The sequence below is a fragment of the Dasypus novemcinctus genome, chromosome 9 (genome assembly GCF_030445035.2).
Source record: "Dasypus novemcinctus isolate mDasNov1 chromosome 9, mDasNov1.1.hap2, whole genome shotgun sequence".
In the NCBI taxonomy this organism is placed as follows: domain Eukaryota; kingdom Metazoa; phylum Chordata; class Mammalia; order Cingulata; family Dasypodidae; genus Dasypus; species Dasypus novemcinctus.
Genome location: NC_080681.1, coordinates 53,893,981 through 53,911,342, shown reverse-complemented (window position 1 = coordinate 53,911,342; position 17,362 = coordinate 53,893,981). Strand labels below are relative to the sequence as shown.

Sequence of the window (17,362 nt, the reverse complement as noted above, 5' to 3'; positions counted from 1 at the left end):
TTGACCTAGTTTATAGCTAGGACGAGGTGAAGACAGTACTCTAGCCCAGGTCTTCCTCTTGCCAAAGTCCATGCCCTTAGTGTAACCTCCATACTCTCCTGGCCTTGGGATCCACTCTGTTTAGTTCTCCTCGGGATGCTGTCTCTTCCTCTGACTACATTCTTAAATGTTGGTGTTCACTAGTGTTCCATTCTCACTCCACTGTCTCACTTCTTGAGGGATTTCAATTACTTTCATCTTACCAACTACCATCTATATGCTGATATCCCCAAAGTTATATTGCCAGCCTTCAAGCTTCAGATCCTTTGTCCAAAAAACTGCGTCACCATCAGGATACACATCTCACAGCTTGAAGTCCAAAACTGGACTCCTTTTTAACTTTTTCTTTTCTGCTTTTTTTTTTTTTTTTGGTCACAGTTCAATATATCTCAAACTAGAAAGCTAGGAATATGCTTAAGCCCCTTCTCTCTGTCATTCTCCATACAAATGATCACCAAATACTCTTCATTTCACTCCCCTAACTAGCTAGCTGTCCTTTTCTCTCCATCTCTTGCTCTGGCCTATATATATTTTAACTAGAGGAAACTCCTGTAAGAATCTCCTAAATTTTCTCTATTCCTGTCCCAAAACCCATCTTTTACACAACAGATAAGAGATCTCAATAAAACACAAATCTGACAATATCTTTATATTAGTATCTTTTTATTAATCTGACAATTAATAAAAAATGCTATGACCCATCTCTTATTGAAAAATTTATAACCTCTATAATCTTTGTATAATCTTGAGCTTACCTGTTTGATGATGAAACTTATACTGATTGAAAGCTTATACTGTTCCACCTTTATTCCTTGCCATTCTTTCCTTAAAATCGCTTATCCAACAAAACCAAATTGCTACAGCTTCCCCATTCACCATGCTATTCTTCCCAATATACCATGCTGTTCCATTGTCTAGAATATCCTTTTCCCTTCCAGGTAACCTTCCCCAGGCTAACTCTCCCTGACAATTTCCAAACACTTGGAGAATGTGATTGGAATATAGCTTCTCAGGTCTCAGCATGGAAACTGATCAACAGGTCTAGGATAGGAACCTGTACTGTACTTACACATTGTTGCCTAGATGATTCTAATAGATACCAAAATTCTGGAACCATGACTTTAAAATAGTCCAAGTCTCGTGTCCCACTAGGAAGCCCTACCTGATCAGCACAGGCATATCTCTGTATCCCGATAAATTTCTAAGCACACCTTGACCACTGTACTTTCCACACTACATATAATTATTAATACTATTAGAGCTATGCCCCTTACTAGTAAGTAAGCATCTTAAAGACAAAGGCAGTGTTTTGCTTCACTTTGTATCCTCAATGGTTAGTACAATCCCCCTAATTAGCAGAGTTTCCACTCAATAAATGCTTAATGGTAATTAAATGGTAACCAAAAATGATATATAAATGGGTGGCAGACAGCAGGAGAGAAGGCAGTTAATACTTCTCTGCTTTTGTTTTGACTGTGTAATTGACAGTGTGTTAATACCTGTGGAGCAGAGCTCGAAAAGCCGTAAAATATGGGATACCAACGGCAGCTCCTTGTTTAAAGTCCAGTTTTTCTGGCAGGGTGTAAACAGTGTGATCTTCTGCAATAGCATATTCTGCATACCCCCCAGAGATCGTGCTGCTGGTGAAAACTCTGTCACCTTTCTGGGGGAAGAGACAAAATTAATATCAAAACAGATGCAATCCTTCAAAATACAAGTTTTATAAGAAGAAATAAGTGAATTTTTATATATTGTTTATTACATTTTAGGGCCTCATAAATTTAATCTTAAAAATACTAAAAAAAATGTAAAGCTATTAATGAAAACCAGTAAGAAAAAAGATTAAGGGAAATAGGAAAAATGAAAGAAGAGGAAAGAGAAGCCCCTGAATGGCGTAATGATGACAATGATAACTAACATTTATTGGGAACTTATTGTGCTAGATACTGTATTAAGAGTCATATACATATAATTTAATTTTACCTTCACAACAACCTATAAATAGGGTATTTTTATTATTTCCAAAGTGCTTAATTTCACTATACAAGAGAGAAAAATGAGGAACATTTTCTCAAGATCAAGCAGTGATTATATGGCAATCAATGCAAACCATTATTATTTGTTCAAAAAACTTGAGAGGAGAAATAAATAAAATGTAAAGTTTCTTCCACAAGCGAAACACCTGTTCTAAATCCTTTCCACAGAACTCTTTCCCCCGCATTTCTACCAATTTTCATGCATAAACCAAAAGCCAGGAAACCATGCCAGGATCCTTCCAGCATGATGAGTCAGGACAGGCATCTTCACTTGTCAAAGCACCAGAAACACAGAAAACTCTCAATACTGAAAAGCATATACATAACTGAGGGTGATGTAAGGCACCTATCTGTTTTAGTTTGCTAAAAGTTGCCAAAAGCAATATACCAGAACTGGGTTAGCTTTTACAATAGGAAATTATTAGCTTAAAACCTTACAGTTCTGAGGTCGTGAAAATGTCCAAACTAAGGCATCAGGTAGCACTCTCACCCTGAAGCCTGGCTGCTGATGTTAGTGTCTCCTTTCTCCTCCAGGTCTTGGTCACTTTGAACTTCTTAGTTTCTGTGGCTTCCTCTCTGTTTCCTTGGATTTCTCTCTGCTCTCTGTAGCTTTCTCTCTTGGTATTCATCCCATTTGTAAAGTACTCTGCTAAGAGGATTAGGACTCACCCTTTGCCATACCTTAAGTAATCAAAGGACTCTTAACCAAAACAATCTAATTAAAAAGTCCCACCTATAAAAGGTTCACACCCACAGGAATGGATTATCTCTAGGGACATAACTGTCTGGGGTCCATCCAGCTTCATACAGTCATACTCAACCTTCTGGACCCCCAAAATACAGTTCTTTCTGTATGCAAAATACATTAATTCCATCACAACATTTCAAAGACTTAACTCGTTTCAGTAACAATATTAGGTACAAAGACTCATCAAAATCAGTTACAGGTGTGATCTGTCCTGAGTCACAATTCCCCTCAGACTGCGGACATGTGAAACTGAGAATAAGTTAGATGATTCCAGTATACAAAGGAGGGGAAGCCATAGGATAAACAGTCCCATTTCCACAAAGAGAAGTTGGAAGGAAAACGGGTCACGGGTCCCAAATGGTTCCGAAAACCTGCAGAACATACTCTGTTAGATTTCAAGGTCTGAAAGTCATCTATGGAACCATAGTTTCTTGTCCCTTGAGGCCAGATAGAAGAGCTGTCCCACCCTTTCAAAGAGCTAGCCCAGTGGCAATCTTCTTGGCTCCAACCTCATTAGGAATTGGGATGGTGGCCACACCCTCCGAAAACACTGGGGTGATGGCCAGACTCTCCCCCATCTCTGGGGAATGTGCTCCACCCTCTCTAAAGCCTGGGGCAGCAGCACTCTTCCTGAACAAGGGGTCAGAAGGCCCACCTCTTGAAGTACTGGGACATACTCACCCTTTCCACACACACATGGGTGGGCTCCCTCTCTGGGCCTGAGAAGATGTCTTCAGTTCAGACCTCAGCTTACATGATTCTGCCTTTAAGTCATTTTTCCAACAATATGTACTTTTTCTGTCCCTTTTAGTCCAGGCTGGCAGTGGTTCCATGTATACGGATCTCACAAAAACTTTTTGGTTTTACATGCAGCATATGGGGCTCCCAATTGTTAAACAATAGGTCTTCCCACAAATCCTTTCTGGACAACTGCATTTCCAATCCTGACTTGCACTGAAATGTTGTTCACTTAAGTCCTCACACAGGGAACTATTTCCTGGGGACTCATTTTCGGAATTTTCCAAACCATCAATTTCTGGTTTCTTTTTGCCCAGAAGTTCTGTTTCTAGCTTATCCCTTTCTTCTTGTATTTAATACAAGCTGCAAGGAGAAGCCAGGCTGCACTTTCTCATTTAGTTTGGAAATCTGCTCAGCTAAATATCCAAGCTTGTCACTTTCAAATTCTGCCTTTCATTTGACAACAGAACTCAAGTTTGCCAAATTCTCTGCAACTTTAAAACAATGGTCACCTTTCTTCCAGTTTGCAATGACACATTCATCATTTCTTTCTAAGGTAGCATCAGAAGTATTCTTAGTATCTATATTTCTACCAACAGTCTCATTAAAGCAATCTAGGCCTCTTCTATCTAGTTTCTCATAATTCATCCTGCCTCTACTGATTAACCAATTTAAAAGCACTTTTAACCTTTTTGGTGTTTGCAATAGCAGCACCACACTCTTCTGGTACCAAAATCCATTTTAGTCTGCTAAAAGCTGCCAAAAACAATACACCAGAAATGGGCTGACTTTTTAAAGCTTACAGTTCTGCAGCTGTGAAAATGCCCAAATTAAGGCATCAGGAGGCCCTCTCTCCCCAAAGACCAGCTGCTGTGATCCTGGACTCCTTAGTCAAATAGGAAGGCACATGGTGGTGTCTCCCTTTTTCTCCGGGTCTGTCGCTTTCAGCTTCTTTTTCCATGGCTTCCTCTTTCAGCTTCCTTGGGTTTCTCTCTGCTCCTATAGCTTTCTCTCCCCACATTCATACCATTTATAAAGGACTCCAGTAAAAGGATTAGGACCCACCCTGGGACGAGCCATACTGAAGTAATCTAATCAAAAGATCTCACATACAGTAACATCCACAGGAATGGATTAGCTCTAAGGACATGATTTTCTGGGGTTCACACAGCTTCAAAATGACACAGCATCACACAGGAGTAATAGGGCCAATATGATTTGCCCACTATGGGAAATTAGCCTGCCTACTACAGACACCCCTCCTAAGTCCTTTTTCTTGAAAGAAATGTTAATATTCCTCTGAACAGGCAAAACATTAAGGCTATGACTGCTCACTATACTTTAATTTGTCTTAAAATATAAAGATCCTAAAAAGTAGTGAGGTGGGGACGAAAATGATTCAGAAAGCCATCCATGAATTAAAGACCAACATCACTGATTTAAAAGAGTTGCCTACAAGTAAGAGTATCACTGTGGAAGGGAAAAGGTTTTCTGGTGGATGTGTGGGAGTGCTGTATATTATATATATGCATTGCTATGGTCTAGGACTCCTGTGAAGAAAAGCTGAATAATTAGGGGGGGAAAAAAAAAAAAAGATAGGATGTGGAATTTTTTCAAGTCAACATTCTTTATCTAAGTTCTTTATCTAACTTTATCCAAGTTCTTTATCTATCCTTTAAACCCATCGCTATATGCCATTCCCTAGTAAGGGACCATGACATTATATTGGGCTTAAAATTTCGGGGAGTTCTGGATCACAGAGTGTTTCAACAATGGCAATGGAGGGATACTGGTATGGGATACCAATGACAGGTGATATATGGCTGACAGGGAGCTGTACAGAACATATGTCCAGGGTGCATGGTAATGTTTGGATATACTCATAGTGGCAACAATTAAAAATCACAGCAGGGGGGGTACTGGGTTCCTGGCCAGTGGTGCTCTGTCGTGGTCCCTAGGGGAGCAGCGACAGTCTCCCAGGTACAGCGGCGGGGACCGGGAGGGAGTGAGGGTTCAACAGTGAGCCCCTGATGCTAATGACTATGCTTGTGAGCTGATAAACCTAAAATAAGAACAAGGCCTAGAGCAACATTGTGCCTGGGAATTTCCTCCTGTCAGCCTTCATGTTACTCAAATGTGGCCAGTCTCGAAGCCAAACTCAGCATGTAAATGCAATGCCTTCCCCCCAGCGTGGGACATGACACCCAGGGATGAGCCTCCCTGGCAACGAGGGACCACTATCAACTACCAACTGATGATGCAACTGGAAAAGGACATTATACGGAAGGTTCAATGCGGATCAGCAGAATATCCATGTCTACATAAAATAACATGACTTTAAAATGCTGTTTATCCTAAAGTAAGGGGGAAATGGAAAGGAGAAATGAGTTTATATGGCTACGAGTTTCTAAAAAAGAGTCTGGAGGCTGGCAGAAGGATTGCCCTCATGCACAACTGAGCAGAGTCAGAGAGACAGATAAAGCAGATACAACCCCCAGATATTGGTTCCTTTGAAGGCTAAAGAGACCCATGGGAGTTATGGTCATGGCCAATGGGGTTAACTACCAGGGCAGATGGCCCCTCTTTGGAAATGGTGTTTATGTGTGATGAATCTGGACTCAGATGGGATCTCCCTTCATAAGACTTTCATGCTAATGTGCTGGAGGTGCAGTTAATGTTGGGGTTTAAGATATATTTAGGGGATTTGAATCTCTGGACTGACAATGTGATAGCCAGGTCCTGAGCCTCAACAGACTCCAGCACCTACAATCTGATTTACTGGACTTACCACACTCAGCTAAGATGGAGTTGAAGAAGGACAACCACCACACCATGGAGCCTAGAGTGATTACAACTGAAAATGGGAGGATTGCATCCAGCATCCATGTGGAATCTGAGCCTCCTCTTGACATAGAGGTGCAATGGACACAACCAATCCAATGTCCACATAGAAGAGGTGGCATTGGATTGGGAAAAGTGGACATGGTGGACGATGGGTATGGGGAGAGGCAGGAAGAGATGAGAGGTGGAGGCGTCTTTGGGACATGGAGCTGCCCTGGATGGTGCTTCAGAGGCAATCACCGGACATTGTAAATCCTCACAGGGCCCACTGGATGGAATGGAGGAGAGTATGGGCCATGATGTGGACCATTGTCTATGAGGTGCAGAGGTGCCCAAAGATGTACTTACCAAATCCAATGGATGTGTCATGATGATGGGAATGAGTGTTGTTGGGGGGGGGAGAGGGGGGATGGGGGGGTGGGGTTGAATGGGACCTCACATATATATTTTTAATGTAATATTATTACAAAGTCAATAAAAAATAAAAAAATAAAAAAAAAATAAAAATAAAAGAGTTGCCTACAAACCACAAACATGGTGAAGTATGACTATGTTGTAATTAAGCCTGTTTTTATAGCTTTAAAAAATGTTGAATTGATTTTAATACAAGTCAAACATTTACTAAGAAGCCACAGTAAAGAAAGTATTACTTTGAGTTCTGTGAGGGATACTAATAGCAAGATATTGTCCCTAATCTTAAGCACCCTAGAATCTGGGAGGATAGAGAAAAAAAGGATAGAAATGATTACAAAGTAAGGTAAACATGATGAGCCATTAAAGATAGGTATAGGAAAATGGTAAGAATTATGTCTAAGTTGAGGGAATCATGAGTAGCTTCACAGAGAAACTGACAATTGAGGTAGGTCTTGAAAATATAGGACAAGATTTAGAAAACTAGGATTGGGAAAAATTATTACAGGTGAAGGAAACAAAGTCAGCAAAGGAAGAGTGCAGGAATAAATTCTGAGAAAGTATCAGCATTTATTTCAAAAGAATAGGTAGTCTACCATATAGTATGTAATAGTTTTCAGGAGAAAAATGAAAGAGATTAAAGCTGGAGTGTGAAATTCTGTGAACCCAGGTTCATGAGTTCCAATTTAATTCTGCCAAGCATAAGAACCAATAGGAACAAAGGCACAGAGATGAAAGAGCATGGGATATGCAGGCCATGACAAGCAGTTCATTACTAAAAGACAACTATAAGATAAGAAGGGATGGGAGATAAGAGTGAGTGGAAAGATAGGTGGGAGAGAGTGTGAAAAATTTGTGTTTTATAACTTACGTTTCATTGCCACCATGAAACTGATGAATTAATGAAACAACTAAAACAGAGGGGTAATAATCAGAATTACATTTTAGGAAAAATATTACCAGAGTAAGGACAGGTTTGAGAGGGAAAGAGGTTAGTGTCTATTACGAAAATCCAAGTAAGGAGTCTAGGTCAGGTAAGATAACCTAAATTAAGATACAGACAGTGGAGACAGAAGCAGGAGAGAGAAAACCACTAGTAAGGGAGATCTAAGTGAGGGAGAATGAGGAGATAAGCCTCAACCTCAGATCCTCACCTAGATAGTCAATATAAGAGAAGAGCAGACTTGTGCTGAAATTCCTGGAGGTTTACATGTGGGTCTACCACTCTACAAATGAGTTTTCTATGATGATGGAGTGTTCTACATCTGCACTGTCCCATATAATGGCCACTAGGCATTATGTGACTATTGAGCATCTTAAATGTTGTCAGTGTAATTGAGGAACTAAATTTTAAATTGAAGTTGAAATTTATTTGAATTAAATTGCCCCATGCGGCTAAGGAGGATAGTATGGACAGTGCAGGTCTAGAGCTTAGTAGAAAATTCTAAGCTAAAGATAGCACATGTGATAATAGAAACTATGGGAGTGGATGAGATCATCCATGAAGAGGGCACTAAATACAAAAAGCAGAGATCTAAATAGGGACCAAAGCCCTGGGCAACCCGAAATCTAAGGGGCAACCAGAAAAAAAGAAGCCTAAAAAACAATGCCCAGGGAGCAAAGAGGGAGGAAAACAGAAGAAAATGACATCAGAGTGCTGAAGAAAAAGTTCTATCTTTTTTTTTAAGAAAAACTAAGTGGCTAAGAATGTCAAAAGTCAGAGAGAAGTCAAGAAAGATAATGACATAAAAGGGCCCATTAAATTTAGCAATATAGAGGTCATTAGTGACATTAGCAAGAACTCTTCCAGTGGAGCAATGGGGGCAGAGGCCAGATTGCCAGAGGCTGAGGAGTGGAAAGTTATAAGGATTTGTCTGTCATCCTCTGCAGGGGTTGGGTTAATCTTCTCTCACTCCAATTTGGTAAATGTGCTGCCAAAGTTGAGCAGGTCAAGGAATTATGAGGAAAGATGCTAGAACACAGATACACACTCTATGTTTTATATGCCTCTTGGCATATAAATAACAAAAGCCATAATCATGACACTCTCATTGACTCAGTCACCTTCATCTGAGTCAGAGCTCTAAAAATGTATAATGACCTTGCATTTTTTTCATCTTTTACTTATGCTTCAAAAGAATTAACCCTCCCTTTATTCTGTGAAGCTAATTCTATAGACGGAATTAAAAGTTGAATTAAAAGTAACATGTATATTACCAAGAATTAGGTAACAGTATAACAATATAATTCCTTGTATATTTTCTTTCCTTGCATATTTTTATTAAATTAAAAGGGTAGTAGTTCTGTTCTGTGGGGATATGAAGAAATTACCCAACATTTATTCCCAACAATGCAAACAAATAAGGTCTCTAGATAAAAAGTAATTTCTTTTTTGACTAGACGAGTCCCCCAAGTGGTAGAAATTGTTAACAGGGGCTTTTTAAAGCCTTAAATAGACACATTTTAAAACTGTATTAAAATATTTTACAAAAATTATGAAGCCAAAATAGAAATAATCAAAAGTGGAATACCTTAAAAGCAAATACATTATATCCAACAGCTTCTATTACTCCTGCCACATCTGTGCCAGGAGTATAGGGTAAGGCAGGTTTTCTACTGTAAGCACCAGAGCGAATATATGTCTCCACTGGGTTTACACCACACGCATGGACTTTGATTAGAACCTGCAATGACAATGTATCTGAATTCACAAAGAGTATTTGGGCAATCCATCCAACAATGTTCGAGTCCTTATGGGGGCTATAAAAATAAAACCAACCAACCAACAAAACAAATTGGGCCCTTTCCTTCAAAGAGCTCACATTTTAGTTTCACAAACCAACATATGAATAAAAAGATAAGATAAAATGGCTTATGTACTATATTAAAAATTTTTGGCAAGTGTTGAAGCAGCCTTTATGTCATCAAAACAACCCATTTCCTCTTCTTCCTAGGTACAAAGGAAAAGAATTATTTCCTGGCTTCTCTCACAGTTATGAGTAGCCAAGTGACTGAGTTGTAGCCAATGAATGTGAGCAAAAGAAATGAGAGCCACTTTCAGGCCTGGCCCATAAAAATCTTTTTAGACAACTTATACTGTGCTTTCTCCTTTCATGTTGACCTTGGAAGCCATGTGTTGAAGATAGCAGAGCCACATGATGGAAGACGTCTAGGTCGCTAAATCATTGTTGGAGGAGAGCTACCAACAGCATTTTAGAAATCTGTGAGAAATAATGTTTTGTTAAACTATTTCACTTTTTGAGGATATATCTATTATAGCAACTAATTTTACCTTAATTACTGAATTATTTTGTTACGTAAATATGGAATGATTACCTCTGACTTAAGAGCAAGGAAAGGCCTTACAAAGGATATAGTATTTAAGCTAGGCTTTAAAGATTGAGTAGAAATTCTTCAGAAATGGGAGGAAAAGGACATTTCAAGTAAAAGGATTAGTATGTGCAAAGATGGAAGGAATAGGGCCCCTTTGGGAAATAGGATAAAGCTTCATGTTGTTACAGCACAGTCTATTGAGAGGGAGTGATAAGAAATCAATCTGCAAAGGCTATGGCCAAATTGTAAGAACCCTCATAAGGCTTGGCAAGGAAAGTGGACTTGGGAGCCATGGGAGGTACAGTAGAAAAAATACATAATTTTGAATTTAAAAGTATATTGTTAAAGTCATTGGATATGATTAAACTCTAGGTTTAAATTCCCTTAAATCATATATGAAAATGCATGTATACAGAGGGAAATTGTCTTCTCACTGTGTGCAAAATAAAAATCCTACAAGTTTATAATAGATTAAGTTGTTCAAATTACTTATGACTCTATTCAGAAAAATGCAATTATTGCATTACATAGATGATTCTCAACTTCAAAAATGTTCTTATACCCAGACGCCATTTCTTTTAATATTTTTAATGTTTCACTAATTTTTAGAATTAAGCTAACTTTGTCAGAGCACATACATATAAGTAGTGTAAACTTCGTCCTAATTCAATGTGTTTAAAAATCATTTTGAATCTGTTTCTTTTGAACACTAATTTGATACATGTGCCAGAGATTCACATTTAGTGTAATTATCTCCTGTGTTAAAGTAATTATTTCCACCTGATGGTCTTTTGGAATCGGTATTGCAATATCCGACTGAAGTTTCAGCACTTCCGGTCCACCAAATTCAAAAACTCTAATAGCTCTCATCAACTTCTGTCCAGTTGCCATGGTGATCTAAATACTGAGGAAAGAAAATTATATATTGTCATATTGTATCTAGGCTATCATTATACTTCCCCCCTCCCCTGGAGGGGGCAGATCAAACAATTTTTTCCTATAACAATTTAAATCTTGAGCTTACCACTGATCTCATTTCTTGTTTAAGGGCCTTTCATCTTACAAATCCTTCAGCTACAAAGCAAAATACTTCATACTACTTCCTGTAGGGATTCAACAAAGGAATGAAACATGCAAACCAAAACATCTGGATAAACATAGCATGATACCATATCTTAGGTTTCCTTTTGTGTAAGCTTAGGCTGCAACATCTTGGAACCTTTAATAGCTAACGGAGGTTTATTAATAGTAGATTAATACACTTCCTTTTATTAGATTACAAAATATTTCAAATATAGACAGAAATATAAAGAATAATATATTAAACACATTTATCTGTGACTCAGTTTTAATAAATCTTAACATTTTAAAAATGTAAAATATAGATATAATTGAAGCCCCATAGATCCATTTCCAAACCCATTTCTGGCCCACCCTTTTAAGATAGTAAGATGTGACTATAACCATGAATTTGGTGTTCACCTTTCCCAACAAGCATGATGTTATACCACTACTACATTATGTGTGCATTCATAGACTACTACTATGCTACTATTGTTCTGCATGTTTTCAAACTTGATTTAGACTAGATCATACTGCACTTAATTCTGCAACTTATTTTTTCCTCTCCACATTATTTTTGAGATTTATTGATGTTGAAACATTGACTTCATATAGTTCACTTATTCTAACAAATGGGAAAAACACATTGAAAACTAAAACAAGCTACTTTGTATTAATCTTTTGCAAACTTCAAGGGTTAAAATAAGCTCCAAGAAAAGGAAAGAAAGTTTTTATATAAAATTATATAACTTTTGAAAATTTGCCATTAGAGATGTAATAAAATTATTTTAATTATATTTCCATAGTTATATTTATGAATTACCATAATTTGTTAAAATTGGCCATGTTAAATATTGTTAAACTCTGCCATCACATAGAATATCTTTGCTGCCTATGGAAGAATCATATTTCCAACCAAAAGCAACTTAAACATCGGAAAACTGCAGAAACTAGAACCTAAAATGAAAGAATTCAGGCTTTTTTTGTATTGGAGCTCAGCACAGGGCTACTTAATTGAAGTGCCCACACTGGCTAGAAAATGCCATTCCGTGTACAGGGTGGTAAAGATCAAAAGCATTTTGGTAGTGTTATTAATGAAAAGTTCTTGATATAATTAGTCAAAAGTGCATGTCATTTTAAAGCATTTGTTTAAAATGACTTAATATAGTGCCTAGCACAAAGGAGAATGTACATTTTCCCATAGTTTTTCAGCAGTGATAGATCCTAAAGGACAAGCTCTTGAATAAAAAGGGGAGAAGCCAATAACAGAAACAGCACTGTACAGAGGAGCTGGTTTGTCACTGAGTGTGAAAAGACCTGTGTCCAAGAGGCAGCACTGGGTAAAGGCAGCCTGCTTCATTACCTATCTAGCAATCTGACTACTATACTTGGATCTTCACCCATGCTGAGAAAGTCAAGAAAGTATAGAGAAGACAAAACATAAAGGAAAGTATTGCCTAGATCCAATCTTTCCGTTCTGGCAATAAGAACATACAGCCTTATTTTCTCTTCTTTTTTTCTTCAGCATGGTAGGAAAGGTTATGGAGACAGTACCGGCTTTCAAATCCCACAACTCTAGGCTTGACTTTCAGTTCAAACATCAATGTGACCTTAGGCAAGGCAGTCAACATTCTGAGCCTCAATTACCTCACCTGAAAACCGGACTGCTACTACCTACTGCTCAGGGTTACTGTGCTGGAGACACGACAAGCACCAAACCAAGAACTCGGGAAATGTTTGCTCCTGTAAATAGTAGATATCAGTATCCTTTCCCATCTATTTTCTCCTCCCAATTCCTTATTCGTAAAAATATGCTTGATTGTATAATTCTATGATCACCTTCAATTTAATCTGACAGAATTCATAGGATCCTGACAGTAAAAACAAGTGTTTACCCTCAAAGAGTTCACAGTATAATCATTTAAATACGACATTATTATCAAACTGGCTGTTATTCACACAAGCTTTTTTTTTTAAGGTACTAGGGCCGGGTGTTGAACTTGGGACTTCATATGTGAGAAGCGGAACTCAATCACTGAGCCACACTGGCTCCCCCAACTTGTATTTTTTTTAAACAATAAAATTATACAGGCCACCATACTAAACCTAGAGAATACAAAGAGCAAAACTAAAAGATCCCATCCTCTCCTTTCACCCGTTTCCTCTGGCACTCTCACTGTCTCTCTTACACACACACAATGTAAGATGCTTAGCTCTAATTCTGCTTTCAATATCTGCCTACTTTCTACTGACTTATTTCTTTTTAAACATTCAGATCTATTTTTCATCAAAAGACATCACTATAACCCTTAAAAAACTGCAGCAACAATAACAGCAAAATTATCTTGAAATATGTTCTGTATTTAATATCTAACACATACCTATTTTCACCCTACATTCTGACATCTGCTAGGTGGGAGGAAAAAATAGGAAGTAGGAAACTCATCCTAAATACTGGATTGAGAAGATCCACAGACCTTGCTCAGTACTACCAGCTTATATCCTGTCAACTGTGTAAGGATATGGGGCAAGATCTTGACAGCACTGTATTCTACTATGCTTCTATTTTTTTTATTATATATTTTTGAAGATACATAGATCACAAAAAATGTAACTTTAAAAAATATAAGAGGTTATAACCCAGCCCCCACCCCACCCACATTCCTCCCACATCAACAACAGTCTTTCATCATTGTGGCACATTCACTGCATTTGATGAATACATTGTGGAGCACTGCTGCACTTCATGGATAATAGCTTACATTGTAGTTTACACTCTCCCCCAGTACATTCACTTGGTTATGACAAGATATATAATGTCCAGCATCTATCCCTGCTTTATCATTTAGGACAACTCCAAGTTCCGAAAATGCCCCCACATCACATCTCTTCTTCCCTCTCCCTGCCCTCAGCAACTACCGTGGCCACTTTCTTCACATAAATGCTACAATTTCTTCCATTACTAGTCACAATAGTTCTATAGTAGAATACCAGTAAGTCCACTCTACTCCATATTTTATTCCTCCATCCTGTGGACCCTGGGATGGTGATGTCCACTCCACCTCTATATCAAGAGGGAGCTTAGATTCCACACAGTTGATGGATATGATTCTTCTGCTTGCAGTTGTAGGCACTCTCAGTTCCCTTCACCTCACTGTTAGCTGACCTGGGTAAGTCCAACAAACCGGAGAGTAGGTGTTGCAACTCTCTGCACATGGCTAGTCCAGAGATTCAAGTCTCCTAAGTATATACCAACCACAGGTTCAGTAAAAGTGACAGAAGAGGTATGTGTAGAAAGATCACATCTGAGTCCAGCTCCATCACACTCAGGAACACAATTTCCAAAGTAGGGCCCACTGACAAGGCACTGAACTCCAGAGCCATCTGCCATGACCACAGAACCTGTGTCTCTCCATTGCCTTCAGGAGCACCAGTACCTAGAATTGTATCTACTTTGGCTACCTCTGGGATCCTGCTGAGGTGTGTTTAAGAGCCACCCCACTGATGACCTCCCGACTCTTTTTTGAAGACTCTTAGCCATATAAACTCATTTGTCTTTACCATTTCCCCCTTTTATTCAAGGCCTTTATCTAGTTGCATCACCAGTTAGTGTTTGGTAGTAATCCTTCAGCACCTGGGAGGCTCCTCTTCCTGGGGAGTTATGTCCCATGCTGGAGGGGAAGGTAACGCATTTACATGTGAAGTTTGGCTTAGAGAGTGGTCACATTTGAGCAGCATGGAGGCTCTCAGGAGGTAACTCTTAGGCAACCTGCAGTTCTAGGCCTAGTTGAAATTTCAGGCACACAGGCTCATAAGCATTCTACTATGCTTCTATTGATCTTATTTCCTACTGAGACTTTGCCACTATGATTAATCAGGCTCCAATCTGCACTCATTGTCTTTGAGCCCCCTCAACTACCCACAGGACTATCATCTGCTTGATTATACAAAAGGAGTTATAAAAAGAATAAAATAACACGACACCCACTATTAGCAATTAAGGTAATTCTTAAACCCCTGTAATACATTATTTCTTCTAAAAAGTACCACTCTTTCAACCCCATTGATGTATTTCACAACAGGTCAAGAAATAAGTTATTTAAACCACCATATACCTTAAGGTAAGGTAAAGCTCTATACCTTAAATGTTGTTGACTTTTTTTTCCTTACTATACCCATCACACCCATTAAAACCTTGGCATAGAAAATAATTAATTTCAAAGGAAGATACTTTATAATGATGACAGTAAGAAAGACAGCTAGAAATATGAAATTGAACTCGCCTACAGTTAGGATTACCATATTTTATGATTAAGATTTCTGCTTAGAGTTTGAAATTTCTTGAATGCTCCTAAGTCAAGGGATCTACTAAAGGTAGAAACAAAGGGATGAGACCTAAAAATTTCCTTATAGGTAAAATGGGAATACTCCCTAGTATAGGGTTGTGGTAAAGATTAAATGTGAGGGGACATGTAAAATGTTTCACAGCATCCCTAGCATTCCTCAGTGAAAGGAAGCTGTTATTACAAGGGGCACTATTATTCAGAACTAAATCACTTTTGGTCAGTAGGCCTGTCATATTGCTTGTTTATTAAATATGAAACTGTACTTCAAATGGTTTGTCTATTATATATAAACTTAAAATTATTTGGGATGACCTGGTTTATATTTAACTTTCACTGCTGAAAGGTTGCCAACCATGCTTTGCAAATTTAGGAAATAGGAAACTTTAAATTCTTCCTCAGTGATCTTTCCATTTGGTTGACATGAAATTAAAAGAAAGGAAAAGAGTTAGAAATGTAGAATGAACCGATCAGTTCACAAAGCTGCAGCAAAGGCACGCTATGAGAGAAGAGCAGAAGCAAAATTAGATAAGAATTTCTGGCAAAAAAAAAAAATCAAAACGTGGTAGTTAACAAAGAATCTTTATAAAACGCCCTAGTGTTGTTCCAGAATGACTCATGTAAGTATATTATTTTTAACGCAGAAATGTAATAGAAGAAAAAAAATTAAAGTGAACAAAGAGTCTTTTCCTGGCTGTGTGATCTTAGATTACTTCATTTGTCTGGACCTCAGTGTCCACTTCTGATAAGGGGAAAAGAGTGTCCTACAGACAATCTAAACCCCTCCAGTTTCTCTAAGATAAGATTGGATGGAACAGGTCGCCTTTTATTCAACGTTGGAGGAACCGAGCTCGGTAGGATTTGCTGAACTTGCCAAGCGCGATGCTCAGACACAGAGCTTCACAGTGGCTTCAGGGGGAACCACCGCAAATTTTCACTAGCTGCCAAAAAGCTGACCAAACTTTGGCCTCTCAATGGTTCAATCATTAACACTTTCCCTGGTCACTGAGATGAGCCCCCTCTAGAGACTATGTAAACTTCCAACAATATGTTAACAGTTTTACAATTTTTTTTCCTTTAAAGATTTTTCTAGGTGAAGGCAAAAAGCCAGTAAAACTACGTATATATCTCCAAAAGACTGCAACTCTGATCACAAAGAATGAAGAAGGCAGGGAGGAAAGAGCTCTAGGAAATCTGCAGAGCAGGAGAAATCTGCTCCGACAGCTGGGACGGATACGTCCCACTGCAGGAATCCCCAAGGACGCTGGGAAGATCGAGTAGGTGGCGGATAAGGTGGGTTGCCGGATGAGGGAACTTGCAAACGGGCGTCACGTGGAAGTCGAAATACAAATCCTTTTGAAAACCAGGGGGATCCAAGGCCAGCTGGTAAAACTTCCCCCGATATTAACCGATGAGTAACTTGCAGTCACAGTCCTAGATGAGAACAGCTTCGGCCACCGGTTTTCCCGGAGGGCAGAGGAAGCGCAGCCAAAATCAAACTCGGCTCTCTGTGGCCGAAATGAGGAGAAAAGCGTTGCCTGGACAGCTAAGAGGACTTTTTAAAACCACTTACCCTTCCTTAGAACGGGAAACCAAAACCCGCGAAGACTCCCTCCGACTCCAGAGAAAAAGGGGACGGGCTTGGCGGTTTTCACGTATACAGGCTCCACCCACCTTCCCGCCTCTTCCCGCCCCTAGCGGAAGGCACGCGAATCTCCCGGGTTCGCGACGACGAGGAAGTTTGGACCTTTTCGGCCACCGCTCCTTACAATATGGCTGCCCCCAAGGAGAAGGGAGATTAATGTTAAGGT

At 39.0% G+C, this 17,362-nt stretch overlaps 1 protein-coding gene across 2 annotated transcripts in view; it reads right to left on the bottom strand.

Annotated features, from left to right (window-relative positions):
* Positions 1-17,362, bottom strand: part of CRYZ (crystallin zeta) — a 33,801-nt gene extending 16,439 nt beyond the window's left edge. Inside the window, exons 1-5 of one of the 2 annotated variants that reach the window (XM_058303357.2) lie at positions 17,125-17,224; positions 11,171-11,249; positions 10,927-11,050; positions 9,345-9,497; positions 1,539-1,702 (exon numbers count right to left, since the gene is read on the bottom strand). In XM_058303357.2, coding sequence (XP_058159340.1) covers positions 1,539-1,702; positions 9,345-9,497; positions 10,927-11,037 — 428 coding nt within the window. In that variant the 5' untranslated portion in view covers positions 11,038-11,050; positions 11,171-11,249; positions 17,125-17,224. Of the gene's footprint in view, positions 1-1,538; positions 1,703-9,344; positions 9,498-10,926; positions 11,051-11,170; positions 11,250-17,124 lie in introns of both variants that reach the window. The other variant, XM_004480689.3, reaches the window with a different exon arrangement.